Source organism: Aythya fuligula, chromosome 1, assembly GCF_009819795.1.
Source record: "Aythya fuligula isolate bAytFul2 chromosome 1, bAytFul2.pri, whole genome shotgun sequence".
Classification (NCBI taxonomy): domain Eukaryota; kingdom Metazoa; phylum Chordata; class Aves; order Anseriformes; family Anatidae; genus Aythya; species Aythya fuligula.
This window is the reverse complement of record NC_045559.1, coordinates 105,915,497-105,934,821: the sequence shown is the minus strand read 5'-3', so window position 1 is coordinate 105,934,821 and position 19,325 is coordinate 105,915,497. Positions and strand designations below refer to the sequence as shown.

At 40.5% G+C, this 19,325-nt stretch overlaps 2 protein-coding genes across 4 annotated transcripts in view; one reads left to right on the top strand and one right to left on the bottom strand.

The window, feature by feature from the left end:
* The window catches only part of JAM2 (junctional adhesion molecule 2), a 35,726-nt gene extending 21,610 nt beyond the window's left edge, over nt 1-14,116 (top strand). The window contains exons 3-10 of the mRNA XM_032205643.1: nt 2,927-3,040; nt 4,310-4,462; nt 7,202-7,407; nt 8,852-8,954; nt 10,804-10,911; nt 11,658-11,673; nt 12,599-12,632; nt 13,392-14,116. Of these exons, the coding sequence (XP_032061534.1) occupies nt 2,927-3,040; nt 4,310-4,462; nt 7,202-7,407; nt 8,852-8,954; nt 10,804-10,911; nt 11,658-11,673; nt 12,599-12,632; nt 13,392-13,424 (767 nt within the window). The 3' untranslated portion in view covers nt 13,425-14,116. The remainder of the gene's footprint in view (nt 1-2,926; nt 3,041-4,309; nt 4,463-7,201; nt 7,408-8,851; nt 8,955-10,803; nt 10,912-11,657; nt 11,674-12,598; nt 12,633-13,391) is intronic.
* A 242-nt stretch (nt 14,117-14,358) lies between these two features.
* ATP5PF (ATP synthase peripheral stalk subunit F6) lies at nt 14,359-19,150 on the bottom strand. 3 transcript variants are annotated; one of them, XM_032205672.1, is made up of 4 exons: nt 19,090-19,150; nt 18,731-18,919; nt 16,957-17,081; nt 14,359-14,669 (listed from the first exon to the last, which is right to left on the bottom strand). In XM_032205672.1, the coding sequence occupies exons 2-4, from the start codon at nt 18,898-18,900 to the stop codon at nt 14,641-14,643; spliced, it is 324 nt and encodes a 107-aa protein (XP_032061563.1). In that variant the 5' UTR covers nt 18,901-18,919; nt 19,090-19,150; the 3' UTR covers nt 14,359-14,640. The 3 variants fall into 3 exon arrangements, with proteins under 3 accessions (XP_032061563.1, XP_032061555.1, XP_032061546.1); XM_032205664.1 differs by having other exon boundaries at nt 19,081-19,115; XM_032205655.1 differs by lacking the exon at nt 19,090-19,150 and adding an exon at nt 19,023-19,078.
* Nucleotides 19,151-19,325: the final 175 nt, after the last annotated feature.

Sequence of the window (19,325 nt, the reverse complement as noted above, 5' to 3'; positions counted from 1 at the left end):
TTGAAATGCGTTTTTCTTTTTTCTTCCAACTCTTGGTACAGTTGAGGAGGGCTAATCAAATGATCGCCCTGGACCAGACATACATCCAAAAGTAAACATTGTCCAGACCTCTCCAAGATCCAAGATGGTTCTTCCCAGACTGGTAGACCGTGTGCTGATGCACAACTTCCTGTGGGTCCACCATAATGAAAATCAAGTAGACCTGTTCTGGAAAATACTTCTCACTGATACCATTAGTATGAAGGAAAAAAATAATAATAAAAAAAAGGCAGAAGAAGGGAGCTATAACTAAAGGGGGATTTTATTATGATGTCTCCGTTCCGTGTTTATTCCTCATCTTTCTTTCTATACCTTTTGTGTGGATAAGATCAGTGGAAGGGCATTGATACTAGCATTTTCTGAAAGGAAGATAATGTGGCATGCAAGGCAGGAGCAGCTCAGCTCCTTCAGGACAGAGGTGACTTGTTAAGCTGAGAACACTTCAGCTGAGTTGTCTCTGTGTCAGCTAACACAGACTTGCTCATGGGCCCTGCCAGCTGTCACAAGGTCAGTAGCAAAAGCAAGCTGAGCTTGAATGATGGCTTTTCTTTGTTAGAAGGATACAAAAACAAAATGGAAAGGAAACTTTAGCAAATCTTAAGATTCAGGAAGCCTCCACCCATCCACGCAACCTGAAGTCAGGAACCTCAGGCTTCCTGAGTGCACAGCATGTTTTTCGTAGCAGCCAGTGCATGTGTAACATGTTTCTGGCAAAGAATGCACTCCTGCCCCAATTCTTCTTTCAAGTCTGGACAGTTTTTCCCCATGAGGGATTCTCAAGGCTACCAGCCCGGCCCCTTTGAAACATTTTGTTTCTCCACAGAACAGACCTGGGAAATGAGACAAAAGGGTGAAGGGGTAGATCTGCTGGTACCTCTTAATCGCACTGCAGCCCTTTTTGCTGAGGTTGGAAAGGAGAGTGACAGTTAATGCCGACAGACTGTGTGTTTGATCAGTGGATGTTTGCTTCCTGAAAACTAGAGAGGCACTGCCAAAACTTTGAAGGCCTTTGATCCATGATGCTCTGCCCTATATTGGACGATGAACAGTTGAGATCAATGCTGTATTTGTTTCTTTTGCAAAAACTCCTGGGAGATGCTAAATTTCACTTTATTAATAGATTCAGAGCCATTCAGATGTGTGGCTGGAAACAGTATCAGAGGAAAGAATCCAGACAATTCTTAATAATACTTTGACTTAAGGTATTTGCTGGAGGAAAGAAAATATATTTTCCAGCATGCTGTTCCACTGACAGTGGAACTACTGAAATGCTGGGCTTTTCCTGATAATTCGCCCATACAGCTCACGTCTTCTCTCCCTCTTCAGTTCCCCCATAACTCTAGCACTGATCATAGGCCACAGTTACTATGATGCAAACTCCATGTTAGAGATGGCATGTGCTTATGCCCTGCTGTGAGGGAGAAAGAACAATTAACCTGTTTGGTCTGGTTTCTACCCAGCTATGGCAACCATAGTAAAAATCAGCAACTCTTGAAATCTCAGCCTCTGTGTACAATGGTGTCTTACTGCCTGGCTGCTGGAGCCCAGTCCAGCGTGCCTGGAGTCCTGGGCGTCTTTGTCCCAAACTAACAGACGCATTTGCTGCATTTCCTTCTGCAGGTTCAGTCAGCAGCAAGGCTCAGTGTGTATACCAGAGATGGATGTGCAGACTGCCACATACAAAGTGCTGCTTTCGGCAGCACCCACATGGCACACTACCTGGGCTCATGTAAAATATTAAATGTAGAAGACCAAGCATCGTTCCTCCACTTTGGAGTTTGGACTTCATTGGTGGGAGTGCTCATACAACAAACACTCTCAGGGTGCAGAAGCACGTGCATGTTCTTGGATCCCCTGAGTCCTGGCATGGATAGCCCTGCTACCCCTGCCTGGACCATGGGCTTCCTACTTGCCAGTTCACCCAGCCTGAGGTTTGCTAGTGAGTTATGAGGCACACCAGGTTTGGGGCAAGATGCAAACACGGCACATACACCACACACCTCCACTTCCAGCAGCCAGTGCCATAGGCTCAGGGGTGCCTACACCCCCAGTGTGACCCCAGTTGCTGGCCCCAAGTTATATCAGTCCCCTCCCCTCCATCCCTTCCAGCCTGGCACTCCAGGTACACGTGCTTCAGGACTCACCAACACACACTGCTGAGATCTGTGGTTTTCCTACTGCTGACACAGAGACTGCACTCGCTGGCACCATAGGCCCATCAGTTTAATTGGAGACTGATGGTCTTTGTCATGGTGCTCTGTCTGTCATACTTGTGTCTCTGGTTTTGTTTGTTGCTGCCCCCTTATTATCAATTTTGCATTGGAAAAGTCCTTGACTGGATAACCTTAATGAAGCAGACTCTCACCATCCACGTACCCTCAAAATAACCAAGGTGAAATTGTAACTAAATAATAGAATATTTAACCATCTTACTGGTGTGTTTTTCATATGCATTAAGTTACATATTTAACCAGATAAACTACTGATAATGAACTCGGAATGGTAATTCATAATATAGATGATAACTGGGTCAGTGTCCTTTTTTTAATAATGGTTTGCTCACTGACAAAAATATCGAAACATAAAATGAGGGTAGTAGTACAGAATCTCTGCTCATCCAACACGTGAATTTCGATCCAAAGGCCACCTAATTAATGCGGAAATTAGTAGTTTCTGTTTCCCTTGTGTAGTTGCATAAGTCTGGAGAAGGTCTGATGACATCGCTGTGAGGAGTAGATCTGGGCCTTGCTGACTGCTCAAGATACATGAAGGGGGAATGTTAATTTTATGGAACCTGATTGTGTACTAATACAATGCTGAAAGCTCTAACTTTCTCTTTTGCTTTTTGTTCCTTTGTTGTTTGTTCGTTTGTTTGTTTCCTCCTTAGAGGCTATTCTTAGTTGCAAGCACAAATTTTCAAAAGGGATGAGCCTAAGAATAGAATGGAAGAAAATCCAGTCTCAAGGAGTTTCATTTGTCTACTACAACGGTGATTTTACAGGTAAGACAATACAAGCTCAGACTGATGATTTAACATGCCCTTCTCTAGCATACATATCATCTGTTTCTTGGGGAATAATAATAGGAAAAGGACTGAAAGAGGATGCTCGTGACTCTTGTGCTGAACTGAACATCAGTCCTTCTGAGGAAAAGAATATTTCCTCAGGGGAAAACAAAGCTTTTCTTAATAAAATCTTCAGTGGTTAGCCACGTTTTGAATGAAGTTAAATAAAATAAAACTGGAGACAAGAAAAATGATCCTGCATGTTTATTGATTTTTTTAAATGAAATTACATTCATTCATAAACTCCTTTAAAACTGTTGAAAGCTCTGCACTCCTATCTTACAAAGAGGTTTCTGAAACCTCCTGTAGATCAGGGGGCTTACATATGAATAATGCAACATTTTTTATATACATTCAAAAATAAACTCCGCAGTACGTTTTAAATTATTCGTATCTACTTTTTGGAAGTAGAATTTCTGCTTACATGTTCTTTAAAAGACATAACACAGCTTTATGTATTAAAGAAAATACGGGTCCCTGATACACGACAAATAAAGAGAAGTAAATAAAGAGATGTTTATATTACTTGAGAAGTAAAATAAAGCAATTAAAGCAATAAAACTCTCACAGCAATGTTCTTGGTTTGTAGAGCTTGCAAGATGTGTAGATCTTGTTGATGAACTTGTTTTTTTCTGCATATATTTCATTTTAAAAGATGCTGGAACTCATGATTCTGTTTGTGCAAGTAAGTTTAATTTCATAACAAGATGTAAAACGAAGAAAATCTCATTGTAGGAAGTCCGATGGCAATATCCTTTGCTAATTCCTTCAGTTTTTTTCTTGCCAGGTTAAAATGTCAAATACTTTGCTGTGGTCAGAATCATTTCTGTAAGAGAAATAAGTGATTGCCATCCCTCCAAGTGGAAAATTATTATTTTTTTTGTCACATGACTAAATCTATACATGCTTTCTTGAAATCTCCACAGATTACCAAAAACAAACAAACAAAGCGCATTTCATCTTCCAACTAAAAAATGTCATATAGGTTTTTGAACTGAGTTTCTTTTTTTTGGACTAAGTGGACAAGTTTATGGAAAGTTCTTAATGTCATGGGAGGGGGATTACATGCTGCTCCATGGTGATAGATAACTAACACTGAATAAATGAGCAATAGTGCACAAACTGTATGTGATTTCAGAGCAAGCCAGTGAGACAGATGTTTTCTATAAGCGATGATCAGAAACCACTGTTTGTTCTCTTTTAAAGGTGACCTTAAAGACCGAGCAGAGATGCTGAATACAGGAATCCGTATTAGGAATGTGACTAGAAAGGATTCTGGGACCTACCGCTGTGAAATCAGTGCAAAGAGTGAAGAGGGGCAACGCCTGGGAGAGGCTACCATTACTCTCACAGTATTGGGTAGAAAGAAACTTTTTCTACTTGGGCTTCTGTAAAGAAACTGAATGATGGCAAGAGGTGTTGTGTGCAGGGTTGTCCATATAGTGTGTGCCTGTTAGATTTTTTCGTCTTCCTTGTGTTGGGTTATAAACATATGTTCATGCATGGATTCATATTCTGTAACGTAGTTCAAAGAACATAATTAGTTTCTTTATTGATATAAATGTGTATTTTTGTTGTCAGAAGTTAGCAAGTATGCTGATTTATGTGATGGTGAAATGTCTGTTTCTACAAAAACTGAAGTCACTCAGTGGCTTAGAATCTAGATAAGCTGATCATGATGTTTGGCACTGGAAAGTCAGCATCTGTCAACACTTATCAAATATTCCAAAGCAGCAGTTCGTTCCAATGCTCCAGTCTCCTCCTGTTTTTGGAAGGAGAAACTACTGCAGTGTCTGCGTTATGCCAGCTAGCAGTCTGTGGACTTCATTTACAGGATGGAAGTTACTATTTTTTTATTATTATTTGTGTGTTTTTTTTTCTTGCTTGTTTTTTCCCCCTTTGAGAAAAGGAGGGAAAACTGAATACCGAGCACATCCTTCTTACATCGTCCCTCCTATTTTTTCCCAGTTAATTAATGCTTGGTGGGTAGTTTTCTTTTTTTTTTTTTTTTTTTTTTTTCCTTGTAGGAGGAGGGAAAGTATTTGTTTTTGAGGTTTCTGTATTTTTTATTAGAAAAATAATTGATATTTAAAAATACTCTCAAATTTCTTCATAAAATATAGTAAGTTCATGAGCTTTTGCTTAACTCCAATAATGAGGTAACCACACTTTTTCCTCCCTTCTTCCACTCTCCCAACAGATTTCCTTTTTTAAATGTAGCTTCTTAATTTAAAGTTGAGATCTTGGAGCCTGAAGAGAGTGGTGGGTTTCTGTGTGTCTTGTGCACAAACCTTTTTGAAAGTTTATGGGTGTTTGGTGTGTCTTGTTTTGATTTCAGAGTTTTTGCTTTCTATTTTAAAGTCAACCAAGAAATTGTGAATACTTGTTAAAGTGCTTTTAATGTAACATTCATTCCTCGTCACCATTAGTTTTCTTCTGGATAGTTTCAAGGTACCAAAAGAAAATCAAGTTCCTTTTCTGTTGACATAATAAAAATTGGAAAAAAGACAGAATCACAGAACCACAGAATCATCTAAGTTCGAAGAGACCTCCAAGATCACCTCATCCAACCTCTGATTAATACTAACAAGCCCTTCACTAAACCACATCACTAAGCTCTATGTCTAAACGTCTTTTAAAGACCTCCAGGGATGGTGACTCCACCACTTCCCTGGGCAGCCTGTTCCAATGCCTAACAACCCTTTCGGTAAAGAAGTTCTTCCTAATATCCAACCTAAAACTCCCCTGGTACAACTTTAGCCCATTCCCCCTCGTCCTGTCACCAGGCACGTGGCAGAATAGACCAACCCCCACCTCGCTACAGCCTCCTTTAAGGTACCTGTAGAGAGCGATAAGGTCGCCCCTGAGCCTCCTTTTCTCCAGGCTGAACAAGCCCAGCTCCCTCAGCCGCTCCTCGTAGGACTTGTTCTCCAGGCCCCTCACCAGCTTTGTCGCCCTTCTCTGCACCCGCTCAAGCACCTCGATGTCCTTCTTGTAGCGAGGGGCCCAAAACTGAACACAGTACTCGAGGTGCGGCCTCACCAGAGCTGAGTACAGGGGGACAATCACCTCCCTAGCCCTGCTGGTCACACTGTTTCTGATACAAGCCAGGATGCTGTCGGCCTTCTTGGCCACCTGAGCACACTGCTGGCTCATATTCAACCGACTATCCACCATCACTCCCAGGTCCTTCTCTGCCTGGCAGCTCTCCAACCATTCCTCTCCCAGCCTGTAGCTCTGCTTGGGGTTATTGCGCCCCAGGTGCAGGACCCGCCACTTGGCCTTGTTGAACTTCATGCAGTTGGCCTCAGCCCATCGGTGCAGCTATGAAAGACCTTCATATTAATGACAGAGCTGAGTTGTCCTGCATCTGCGATGCAGAACCTGACAGAAATCTCTCTGAATACTCCAGCAAAACCTAAGGAAAGTATTTGAACTCTTTCCACACTGATGTTCACTGCTCAGAGAATTATGGAAGAAAATGCTAAACAAGTACTTTTCCAGGGAGGCGTGGGCATAATACTAGTTTTTTTTTGTTTGTTTGTTTGTTTGTTTTTCATCTTCTATTTGAGATTCACACCATGGCTGTGATGATGACCAGTCTTGTTAATTCTTCCTGACAAGTGCTTTTCAAAACACAGTAGACTTTTTTTTTAATACAGAAATCTTTTTACTCTTCTCCACTTCTGTTTTTAAATATTAATGAGGGGGAAAAAAATAATTGCTGGACTCCAGATTCACTGAGACATCCCTTCTCTGTCTGGAAGCAAGAGGTCCCACAGAGGCCTCTGCAGAGGAGTGGAACAAGCTACCGAGGGTTTGGATGAATATGTATAGATTGGAGACAGGATGACACAGCATGTGGTGGGGGAGGCTGAGAGCAAACCTCTGCCTTCCACTGCTTTTAGCAACTCAGGAATTTTACAGTGCTCTTCAGCAGCAGGACTCTGCCTTCCACCCTGTCGCCAGAGCCTCTGTTCATTGCGGTGGTAGTTGTTAAGCATGTGCACAAGTGGTCACCTCCTCTGCGACTCTCAAACTGTTGTGAGATAGGCAGTACTGGTAAGACTGTGTAACGAGTGCAATTTCATTTTCCAGTTCCTCCAACTACTCCGGTATGTGAGGTACCCAGCTCCGCAATGACGGGAACAGTGGTGGAACTGAGCTGTAAGGAGACTGAGGGGTCCCCTCCATCTGAGTACCAGTGGTACAAGAACGGGGTTCCCTTGCTGCAAAAGACAGGAACAGGCAGTGCAAGAGCAGCAAACGTAACTTACACCATGAATAAAAAGTCCGGCACTCTGGTAAATGTCGCAACAGCTCTGTAATAACCATCTATGAAGACCAAATTTACAGTGTTGTACAGTGATGCTCCTTGGCTTAATCCAAAGCACAAGGTCTCTGTCAGGGATCAATGTCACACTGAAATGTGCTAACGTGTACAAGGTATAGTTTCTGCCTCAGACCAATGACAAGACAGAGAGATTGAGTGTAATAGGCAAGCTGGGTGAATTATAAGGTTGTAGTAGTGATAAATGAGCAGAATCTAGCAAATAAATGACAAATTTCACCTTGTCAGTTAGTCAGCCAGCGTGAGGTGAGAATGATCTCTTAGTATGTCAACAGAGTTATATTTGATTGCACCTTAAAATCTAAAATAGCAACTTCATGCACTTCAGTGGGAAGTGCAGAAGCACCAAGGGCAGTCCAGAGTCTCAGCAATCCAGTGGCATTTAAAAGTTCCAGTCTTGTACTTGTGTTGTCAAGGGGAATGAGTAGTGGCTTTAAGTAAGCTTACTGTGTTTTCTGTTATGTTCCCTCTGAGAACTAGCCATCTTTTTCTCATTCCATTCTACCCCTGCGCTGCATTATAGCTGATCCTTCTAAAAATAAAAATTATATACCACTTACCGTGCAATGTAAGCTGATATTTTTCTTTGGAAGGGTCATTCTGTGGACATCCTGCTCTTGTGCATGATCAAATTCAGAAACTGCAGTGTAACTAATCATTCCGAGGTGCTGTGGATCTTTCAGTACACTGTGGAAATTCAGTGGGCTACTCAAAATTACTAATCGCTTCTGAAAAATCTTAGTTTTAATGTATGGAATATATTAAAGGGAGAAGATGTAACAGGGCTAATTATGAAAATAAATACAGAGAAGCACAGGAACTGACATGAGGTCAGCATCCATTATTTGCTTTCTCACTTGAGTTTTTACATCAACAGTATTTCATAAGTAAAGCAGTTCAGCATTTCTCCATTGGAATCACAGAGAAAGTGGCATTTCTAGGGAAAAAAAGCTTGGAAAATATATTTTGTACTATGTTAAGTATTTATTAATATTTATTAATACTTACCATGTTAAGTATTTATTAGGTATTTATTTATTTTGTAGAATGAACACAATGTTTTGATTTTAGGGATTCTGAAATGGGAGCATGTCTAAGAAAATACACATTACTGGAAAGTGCTGATCACTGAAAAAGAATCTCCTTTTACATATTCTCTATCTAGTTAAAATATCCATTTAAAATACCCACTTGGACCAGTAACTGAAGTTAAGTATTAGGGAATGTGTCTAGAGAGCAGGATCAAAATGGACATGAAACTGAAATTCTCTCTTTCTTTCATATTTTTTGAAAAAAATATTAACTGTTGATATGTCAAATTTTTTATGCTGTAGGAAATCCATTTTTTTGTGTGTTTTTCCACATTCTCATAATGGTTTTGGACTCTGTCTTAACAGCTATTTAACACCGTTACAAAGAATGACACTGGAGAGTATTTCTGCGAAGCCTCCAATGGGATTGGATTACCTCAGAAATGCTCAGTGAGGCGAATGCAAGTCGGTATGTGTCAGAGCAAAGAGGGGCAGAAAGCAGTCTTGCAATTGGAATGATTTCATTGCATGATGCAGCTGAGAAGCTAAGACCAGACTGAATTACAGACTACTGTTTGATAATGGCATTTTAGGGGAGGAATAATATTCATACATTAGAGCACCTTATACATAGTTACGGTAGCTACCCAAAGCATTCTTTTTTAGCAGCACAAACATGTCTCACTGAATTTCATTTAAAAAAAAAAAAAAAAGCACCTAGTTGAGTACTTTAAAATTATTGCAGTATCTAGCATTAAGGTAGTGAAACACTGAATGTCGCGGAGCAGCAGTATTCACATGAGGTCCTTAACAATTCAGAATGGTTTTGTGGATGTTGTACAGCATAATGTACCAGTCCACTCAGTGTCTTTTTGTTGGTTTGTTTTTGGGATGTTTTGTTTTGTGTGTGTTTTGTAGGGCTTTTGTTGTTACATGGTGTTTGTTTGTTTTAAATGAATAGCCTCCCTTTTGAGATGCATTTACATGAGATTGTCGTGTAAGGGATCAGAGCTTTAGCTGAAAAAAAGCTCATTTATACCTGCCAGAGGAACATGGAATGTACACTGACTTAAAAAAAAACAGTCCTGCTGCCTGTTTCTTTTCTACTTGCACAGTGTAGGTGAATTGTAATATTGGTTAACTAATACAGTTATTTAGCAAAGTTTGGAAGGCCAGAATCTATAATAATCCAAAATGTGTGAATGCTTTTGCAAAATATAAAATTAGCTCTTACAAATTTGCTATGAAAAAAAAAAAAGATGTTTAAAGTTTCTAAAAGGTCCTAACAAATACCGCAAAGAAACTCTACTATTTCCTGTTAGTACTCCATAAAGAAGTTGTCTGGTGCTTTCTTAAACTTTTGTGGTTGATTATAAGAAAGTATTCTACAAGCTACCAAGACAGAATTCCTCTGCTGTGGAAATACTCACCCAAGTCCTGAATTACTGTTAGCCAGTGCACAACAATTGATAAGTTTGGTGGAAAAATTTCCAACTATGTATTAATGTATGCTTAAAGTCAGGATCCATATAAGTAATTCGTCATATAACAAAAACAGATCAAATAACAACAAACAATTAAAATGATTCTGCTTGGGTTTTTGTTTGTTTGTTTGTTTGTTTGTTTTTATTGTTTTTTTTATTTGTTTGTTTGTTTGTTTTTGTTTGTTTGTTTTTGCTAAAATGGATGATTGCCTGAAGCATTTAGGGATTATATTGGGAAATTGGCATAGGCTGTCATCTTCAAAACAGAAACGGCTGCACTTTTGAGTAGCCCAGTGTAAAATTTAACTTTAAATATATGTGATAATATTTTTTTCCTTCAGTGTGTTTAATTTAAAAACCTCGCTGTTTAAAAATAATTTTAAAAAACATTAAATTTCAAATAATTCACCTGAAGAGTTCTTCAAGACTGACGCAACACTCACCAGCTGTTTCAATTATTTTAGGCAAACTGTGTACGAAAACACTTGTTTAAATAGACTAAGGGAAAATATCTTGAAGTCTCTGAGAAATATGATTTGAATACTTACTGTTGGTAGATATAACAAGAAATTTGTATCCCTTGACCTCTGTTACTCTTCTCTTATTTTTGTGTCGGAGTAAGGATTTGAAGTGTATGAAGCACTCCTCTTACTGTGGCTATGATACAGCAATGCTTTTAGACAGTTTATCCACATCTGCATGTTGGTAACTAATTTATAAACCTTGGGCCGAAGTACACCCATAAATACAAAAGGAACCTGCAGTAATTAGGGAAGAAGAAAAAAAAAGACTTTTGAAAACTTACAGCATTGGATTTCTGTTTTATAATTACAGATGACCTTAATGTAAGTGGCATCATCGCTGCTGTAGTATTCGTGGCACTGGTAATGGCATTATGTGGCCTTGGAGTATTTTATGCCCAAAAAAAGGGTTATTTTACAAGTAAGTACAGTAAAATCACTCCTCCTTTGTTTCAAAAAAATAGGGCTGTCATTCTACATGTCCTCCTTTTCGTGAAGACTGTAGCTCCGTGGTCCTAAGCTAAAGTGCTATTTAGCACAACAGCAACTTTACTGTGCAGTTTTATTCTGCCTACTTCTACCATAAAAGATACACTAAGAATGAAGATGTTTGTACAGTTGCATAAGGCCACCAGACAGCAATCTAGGAAAAGCAACGAGCAGAACCCTGTTTTCCAGAGCCTTTTTGCTCTAGTTTCAAGAGGGCATGGAAAAGAAAGACACCATGAAAACAAGCTGTACAAGCTTACTTCAAAAGCAGTTTTTCGAGCTCTGATGAAGTAATTTACGGGCTCCCTCTTCTGGTTTATGGTGAAAGTGCACATGGAGACAACTTGCTTTTGAGGATTACTAGCAAAAGCCTGACATCAAGCAACCTCTCCATAGCATTTGTGTTAGTGCCTGTAGAGTTCAGCACAGCAAAAAGGGACCCCAAATGTCAGTGAGAAAGGCCACTGCCTGAAAGTAACAGGGTAACAGAGCTGATGTTAGAATCCACGCTCACTTAAAACGTCTACCTTTGAAAGCAACCTAATCTTTTTCTGTTCAAACTCAGTACATCAAAATGAGAAATTTCATTTAGTAACTGAAACTATGAGTTAATATTTCACACAAGTTTAAGGAAACTACTGTTGTGCTAATTTTTCTTTTTTTTTTCCCCTCCTGCAGAGGAAAGTTCTTCCCAGTAAGTATCTTAATGTTTTATACAAATCATATGCAAGTCACCATAAATTTCATTTACATTTCTGGTGACTTAGTAACTGTGATGCTTAAGGTCTTTCTGTTCTGATTCTCATACAGTGGCTTTTCTGAACACTGAAATAAACCTGATCTGGCACGCCAACTAGTTTCCTCATTAGAACCAATGAGCTGGTCAGAAAATCAATTATTATTACTGTGATAAATGTGCAGAGACAAGTCTTTTTTGTAGTTATGGTGTACACCCCTAACTCAGCTAGAGGCATATTTTTTTTTTCTCATCTAAACCTCATAAAAGGTGCTCAGGGCCAAACTGAACCATATCCATAACTACAGATTACTTCAGGAGTCGTTTTGTAAAAATATGACTGGAATAGACATTGTAAGGTCTACTCCTTTGATACGGATTTATTTAATGCACTTGAATTGCCACTAGGTAATTCTTATTAGCAGGTCAGAATTCCTCAATCTATTTTAGTGCTCCCACATGAGACTAAAATCATGTTTTCTTGGAGGTTGGATGGCCTCCACATTTTTTATTTATTGATTTTAAAGTTTATCTTACTACTTTTAGGTAATGGCAGGTTATAGCAATATAGTAAGGAAAAATACTATTTAAAAATACTGTGATGTTTATAGTGGTCATGAATTAGACGAAGCATAACTGGAAGCCTTGAAGGGTCAGCCTAGGGAGAAGGTAATTTGCCAGTGGTTCATGAGATAATGACAGCTGTCTAAAAGCGTTTAGTGGATTTGTTACAGATTTTGTAACTTTATTTTCCTAAGAGAAGAAAAATAAACACTACTGGAAAACAGGACAAATGCATTCATATATAAAGTTGTCAAAGAGCTAAAACAAACACCAAAAAAGTCACTGTTTAATCTAATTTCCTTTCCTATTCTATTAACAGAAAGAAGTCCAACTCTCAAGCTATGAGTGAAAAGGCAAGTATTTTGCATTTGGTAGTGTGTTTACATTTTCAGGTTCCATCAAAATTCCTTAGATCTGTGATGTTTTTGCATGCACCCAGAACCTTACATGCCACTAACACCTGGGGAAAGGGGAGTAAAAATAGATATTGTCCATTAACCATGCCATTTGTTGTGAGGAAGAGTTCCACTTTGATGTGCTTGTGCATATCAGTCAACCAAAGAAACTGCAAGTCAAACAAGCACCAAGGCAGCAGTGACAGAAATTTGGGCCTTAGTTCCTCTTAAGATTAATGTGGGTTAAAAAGGCTTGATTAAATATGGAAGCTAGAAGTGTAGTTTTTTTTTTCTTTTTTTTTCCTGTTTCCTTAGTGACAGGTCTCAAAGGATTTAATTGCATATACATTGCTCCAGCTTTCCAAACTGGTGCAAAAAGAATGGAGCTCCAACTAGAAAATTTCATTATCTGTAGTTTAAGGCTACACTAGTAGGCTTAAAAGGTCTCTGAAATCTACCCCAATCCTTTAATCAAAACAGAGCACGCTGAAGAATGATGCATGATACTTTCACCTTTTAATAGGGTATTATTTCTGTTCTGTGTAACTACATTTTGTAGACTTTCCTTTATAGAAAGATCATATACTAGTAACTGACAGCATTTCAGGTGTGCTTCTTTTCAGCCTGCATGCCTGAGTTTCTTCTGAAATGCACATTAAATGTTAATATGATTAAAATACTTGAACTGTTACTTACATATGACTTTCCTTCATTTAGGATTTCAAGCATACCAAGTCCTTTGTTATCTAGAAGATTTCAGCCTCTGTGAGGGACATCAAATGACTACTTGTTATACAAAAATATCAAAGGGATTTTTGACCTCTGCTCTGTAAATATTGCTTCCATGTACTACATTCAGAAAGTAGGAATTACTACTGTTTAGATCTAGTCAACCTAATTGTTTTTTTTAATAAAAAATAAAAACAAACAAAAACAGACCGTTTAAGTTAAAGATATAGCTAAGTTGAATATACAAGTCAATTTGTGTGATGACTTCTCACTTTGTTGATGCACACATGCAGCAATAAAGGATTCACGCTTGGAGTAGTCTATCCAAACAACTTTGACAGATGACCTTGTTACCAGTGCTTCTACTACTCAAATCTCCAGATTGTCAAGGGCTTGAACTGTCCCCCACTTCTGATTCTGTTCTTACACGTACTTTGACAACGTACCAGGTTTGCCAGAGCCATCTAGAAGTAGTTGCTCAAACTTTAACTCACTAGCCTGGGAGACCAAAGCTGCTTTGTAATTGAGGCCCAAACATCATTTTATTGTCGAACATAAAATGCCTACAGCATCTCTTCAAGGAAGCATCTCTTTCTGTGGACTGCATATGTAACTTGCATTAGGAGAAGAATCATACCAGTACAACTAAAGCTGTAGTATCTGGACCCTAATTATTGAAGTGTTACAAATAAATAGTTCTTCAGAACCTGAAACATTTGTGTCAGTAGTTTAGTTACTGAAGTTTAAATACCACCACCGCCTTTACACCACCTCATTTACAGGTTTCAGTCCCCTGTATAAGGGTAACCCTTCCTCACTTGCATTCATTGATGCAGTGTAAAATGAGCACCTGTCTTTTTGGCTGTGCAGGTCCTTCACCTCCCTTGGACTTTGCTACTGATTTAGGGTTCTCTCGTATTTTTTTTTCCTTGCAGAAGCTTGACGTATCACAAACTCAAGAGAAAAAAATAGTTTATTCCAGGTGCATCACCATTGGTATTATAATCTTCTCAGCACTAAACCATTATTTGCCAAAGGAGTTTAGCAGTAAGAAATGCTACTTACTGCCTCAATAACTGTAGGAGTTGATAATCAAAGCTAACCAGGATTCCTATGCACATAAGAACTTCACACTTCTGAAATCAAACTTAAACATCACATTTATTAAATTACAACCGATGCCATGTTCAGCAACTCCTTGAATGCAGCCTGCTGTCTGGAGTACCACCTGCAGAGATCACTTCGGAGTCTCCTCAAAGTTGGGCTCTGAAGGAGAAAGAAGAAGGGCAAATAAAGAGAAAAGCCATGTTAATTTCTTTTTATTGCAGCCTAAAATACCACCATTGATCTGCTATTCAAAGAAAACTAAACTTTCAGCTGGCAGGCCAAGACAAGCTCTTATGCATTGCAGTCTACACCTCCACTTGCTTGGAGAGGGATCTCCCTGTCCTCATCTCAACCCACAGGCTTTCTTTCCCGCCTGTCCTAAGGAGAGGGAAGTTAGAGCAGAGTGTTGTGGTACTTACTTAGCTGCCCATCAGCTGTTAAACCACCAGCACAAAAGAACAAAAACTACACTAGAAGCAGGGCTTACCACCTCACAGCTGCGTATAGTGTGGTTTAAGACAGACATGCCCCCTCGTAACACTCTACTGCAACACCTTTTAGCAACACATGAGGTGGGGGAAAAAGGCAGACGGGGAACTGAAGAAAACCAGAATGTTACGGGACAACCTGACTCCACTACTTCCAACATTGCTCTGATACAAGAGGCAGCAACCAAGCTCTTCTGTCCTCTTGGTTCTTGTCTCATAGAGAATTAAGTGAACAGAGTGCACAAAGTCAACATTCAGAAAAAGGTAACTTCCACATTATACAGAAACTAGGAGGAACAAATTCTTGATGCCAAAAGTACAAACTCAAAGAGCTAAGGGTTTTGACATAGAGGCTATTAATGCCTCTTCTCTTTGCTACAAGGAGTCTGAAAGGTGAGGCTCAGTTTATAGGAATCTTCGCTAAAGCAAGAAATAATCTAGCCAGTCTTGAAAACTCCTCGAACCTAGATGAAAGGACAGAGAACAGTGATAAAGGAATGGGTAACATGGCGTCCCTCATGTATTTGATTTGTCCCTACTGCCACACAAATTGTTTCATTACAAAAGAAAAAAAAAAAATCCTGAACTTTCATATGTATTGTTTCATATATTACATAGAAATAAAACTGAATATAAATAAACCACATCCCTAAAACTGGGAACAGAAAAAAAAGAAACACCATAGATCCTACTTGACAGATGCTCTGTTTTATTTGCACCAGTAAGAGTTTGACACCAAATTCTTCCTCAATCCAACTGAAATACCACCAAAAAAAAAAATTTAAAAAATTAAGGTGAGTTCCTGGTCTAAACCACAATTTCTGGTTAGTCTGATCAGAATTACAGGTCGCTGACTGTGGTGGGCTAGCTATGGCTGGCTGCCAGGTGCCCCCCAAGCTGCTCACTCTCTTCCTCCTTAACAGGGAGGAGAAAATAAGATGAAAAAGTTCATCGGTAAGTGAACTCAAGATCAAAAGAAGATTGTTTATCAGTTGCCCTCACATGCAAAACAGACTCAACTTGTGCAAGATTAATGGAGCAGGACAGTGAGTAATAAAAAACTAAAAACACCTTCCCTACAGACCCACTGTCTTCCAGGCTCAACTTCACTCCTTTGTTTCTGACTTGTCTGCATCCCCCTCCTTCACTGACCTTGGTGTTTGCAGGAATTTTTTATCTCACATATTTTCCTCACTCCTTTCACAGCTGCTGTGCAGCTTTTTTTTTTTTTTTTTTTAACCCTTCCTTAAACCACAGAGGTGCCTCCAGTGCCACTGATGGGCTGAGCCTTGCCCTGCTGTGAGCCTGCTGCAACCTGCTGTGCCTGATGTGGGGACAGCCCCTGGTCTCCTCTCACAGAGGCCACCCCAGCAGCCCCCTGCTACCAAAACCTTGCCATGTAAACCCAACGCACTGCCCCCCACAAAATATTGGGGAATCCTAGCTGCCGGCTGCTTACATGAAAGATGTCTTATCCCCCTTCCCAACCTGACTGTAAGTAAGGCTGCTTGACAGCAATGGAGATTTTGAGGTGTTCTTAAAATAAGAGAAACAACAAAGAGTCTGTCATTAAAAAATAATAATAAAATAAAACGTTTGCCCTTACATCCTAAGGTTACAAAGTTTATGAACCACAGTTTGGATGATACAGACTGGTTTTCAAATTACAGTCTGCTGACCTCTTTGGGGAGAAATACGGGTGCCAGCAACAGGCCATCTGGGGCTATTTCTTTAGGGCCTGTGAAAGGTAATTAAGATAGCTCACTCTGCCTGCAAGTCTGGTCAAGCATCAGTGTAAGTTCACATCCTAACTGGAAAAAAAAAGGGATATTCACTGAGGGTATCTTATGTGAGATTAATGGTCCAGATAAAAATTAAAAGGGAATTAACTATGTGAAGACCAGTTAGTGAGCGTTACTTTACTTGCAATCAGAAGTTCAGTAAGATTATTAACTCACCTTCAAATTTAAATTCTGGGAACTTGGTTAGATCTCCCTCACCGTACATCCTCTGAAGTCTAGCAAGTGATTCGTTCATGTCTTTCTGGAACTCAGGGCCTACATCAACAGGCCCTCCAGCTTGCCTAAAAAAAAGAATGAGAAGTTCTGATTAGCAGTTCAGTTCTGAAATTTTATGTGGAAGTTCTACATTTTCATGGTGATTTATGAATTACCACTTTGACAATCAACTAAATCAAATAATTTAAAGCATTTCCAAAAATTGAGATGTGACACACCTTAGGGCCTACATATCTTACAGATAAAGAACATTCTCAGGGTAAAATGCAGGCTTTTTGCTACTATTAGTGAAAATCCAAGCTACAGAGGCAGCCTTTCAAGACACAAAACTACAACGAATATACAGACTTGCAGGGCTCTGGCATTTCACTTGTTCCAGATGTGACTTCTTGACAAAATTGTGATTTGTACCTCTACTATTTCTGAATTGTGATCTTAGTAAAGCTTAACTTCAGTTTTGCAAAAAGAACATGATTTGAATATTAAACAAGCAAAAAGAACAAGAGACAGGGCACCATGAATTCATACAGATCCAGAGAAGAATTTCTTGGGATACACATATAAAGTAGTTGAAATAGTAACTCTACAGATTACTCACGCTCCACAGTGTGCAAAAAAATATTGAGTGCCGTAACACCCTAAGAAGTAAGACATCAGTTGTTTTTTTAAGGGTGAGAAAGAAGCGTACATTTCCTGTTAGCTTTCCAACTGCAAGCCTTCTCTCACTCATGACAATATCAGTAAGTGTTGCAGGAAAGCAAGAATTGTCATTTGGAACAGTCTCAGAGCAGAGTTAAACACACTCAATTTCTTTTTGTGAGCAAACCAAAAACCTGTTTCAATATGGTCAGTGTACTAATACGACAACTTTCTCCTGAACTATAGGAAAGGACTTGAATCTTCTATTTTCAACACTGTCAGCACCACCTTCCAAATGTATTCTTATAGCAGGATATACCACCAACAGAGAAATAATATCACCAAGTATCAGAATACATTTGTACATACGCAGTTCTGATACATAGGTCAGTGGTTTCAGGTGTTCTTTCAAAATGTAAAAGCTAAACTCAAACCCTTGCTCTAAACCTAGCTTTAAACCTGGGAATACATCCTGCTGAAGCTGTCATTCTGTACCAAAAAAGTCTGCCGGCAAGAACTGCACCGGAGTGTTATATTCTACAAAGAAAACAAATCATCATGTCAACCTTCCAATTTTAAAGCTAAGTACATTATGTGAAATGCTTTCATCCAGATTTATGCGGGGTCTCATAGGTTGTTTAAAGAGAAACTCAACAAGAGACTGCTCTTTGCAGTTTCCCTGCATCATGCCTATCATAGTCTTTCATGCCATCAAAGGCCTGTTAATCAGTGGTTGGTTGCATAAGGAAGTGTGCAAGAGGTAGGAGTAGGTGAGAGGGGAGCAGCACAGCTGGAGTTGGGCTGGCTGATTCTTGTGGATCCCTCCCAGCTTGAGGTATCCTGATTCCACTACCAGAGGGAGGCAAATCTTGGGTATGAATTAAAGCGGATGCCTTTTGAATGAACTCAGTCTGCTCCCCGGTAATCTCAGCACCTACCAAGGCGTTGCCTGCTGGCAGAGGAACACACCTGCAATGCACAGGGCCCAACTACAACGTTAACGCATGCCGTAATTTGTTAAAATCACCTTTTTCCCCCACTTCTGCCCCCTGCCTTCAGCCCCCAGCCCACTCACTTGCTCTTGGTGTTGTACTCCCGGATCTTGTCCAGGAACATCTTCTGCACCGGGTCGAGCTCCTTCGCCCTGTTGAAGGCCACGGCCGAGAGCCCCACGTTCCTCCGCAGCTGCACCGCGACGGCGGCGCGCAGCAGGGCCGGGACGCGCAGCAGCTGGCGCAGGACCATGGCGGCACCGCCAGTAGGGCTGAAAGCGAGGAAAAACGCGCAGTTACCTACACCCGCCGCTGACACAGACACGCAAACAGGACATTTAGCGCGTACGCGGGGTAATGAGCGCGGCAACTAGCCGTTAATTAGCCGTTATTTAGCCGTTAATCAACGCCCCCCCCCAGCACAGGCACCCACCGCGGTCACCTTGCCCGGGCCACCCCCACCACTGCAGCGCGGGGGCTGCTGGGAGCGCGCGGCCCGGCCGGGCGGCGCGCGGGGAACGCCGGGAGTCGTAGTCCCCGCCGGGCCTCGGGGGGTGGCGGCGGCGGCGGCGGCGCTCGTGCGGCGGTGCCTCGGCGCGCGCGCGCCCTCCCCGCGCTGCCCAATCGCGAGCGCGCGCCGCGGCCTCCGCAGGGCGGCGGGACCCGGCGGGGGGGGGG

Excerpts from the sequence above, each read along its gene's own strand:
- ATP5PF (XM_032205672.1), bottom strand. The coding sequence starts at position 18,900 with ATGGTCCTGCGCCAGCTGCTGCGCGTCCCGGCCCTGCTGCGCGCCGCC. Across the intron at positions 17,082-18,730 it reads GAGTACAACACCAAGAGCAA|GCAAGCTGGAGGGCCTGTTG; the intron begins GTGAGTGGGCTG and ends TCTTTTTTTTAG. Across the intron at positions 14,670-16,956 it reads CCCAGAATTTAAATTTGAAG|AGCCCAACTTTGAGGAGACT; the intron begins GTGAGTTAATAA and ends TTTCTCCTTCAG.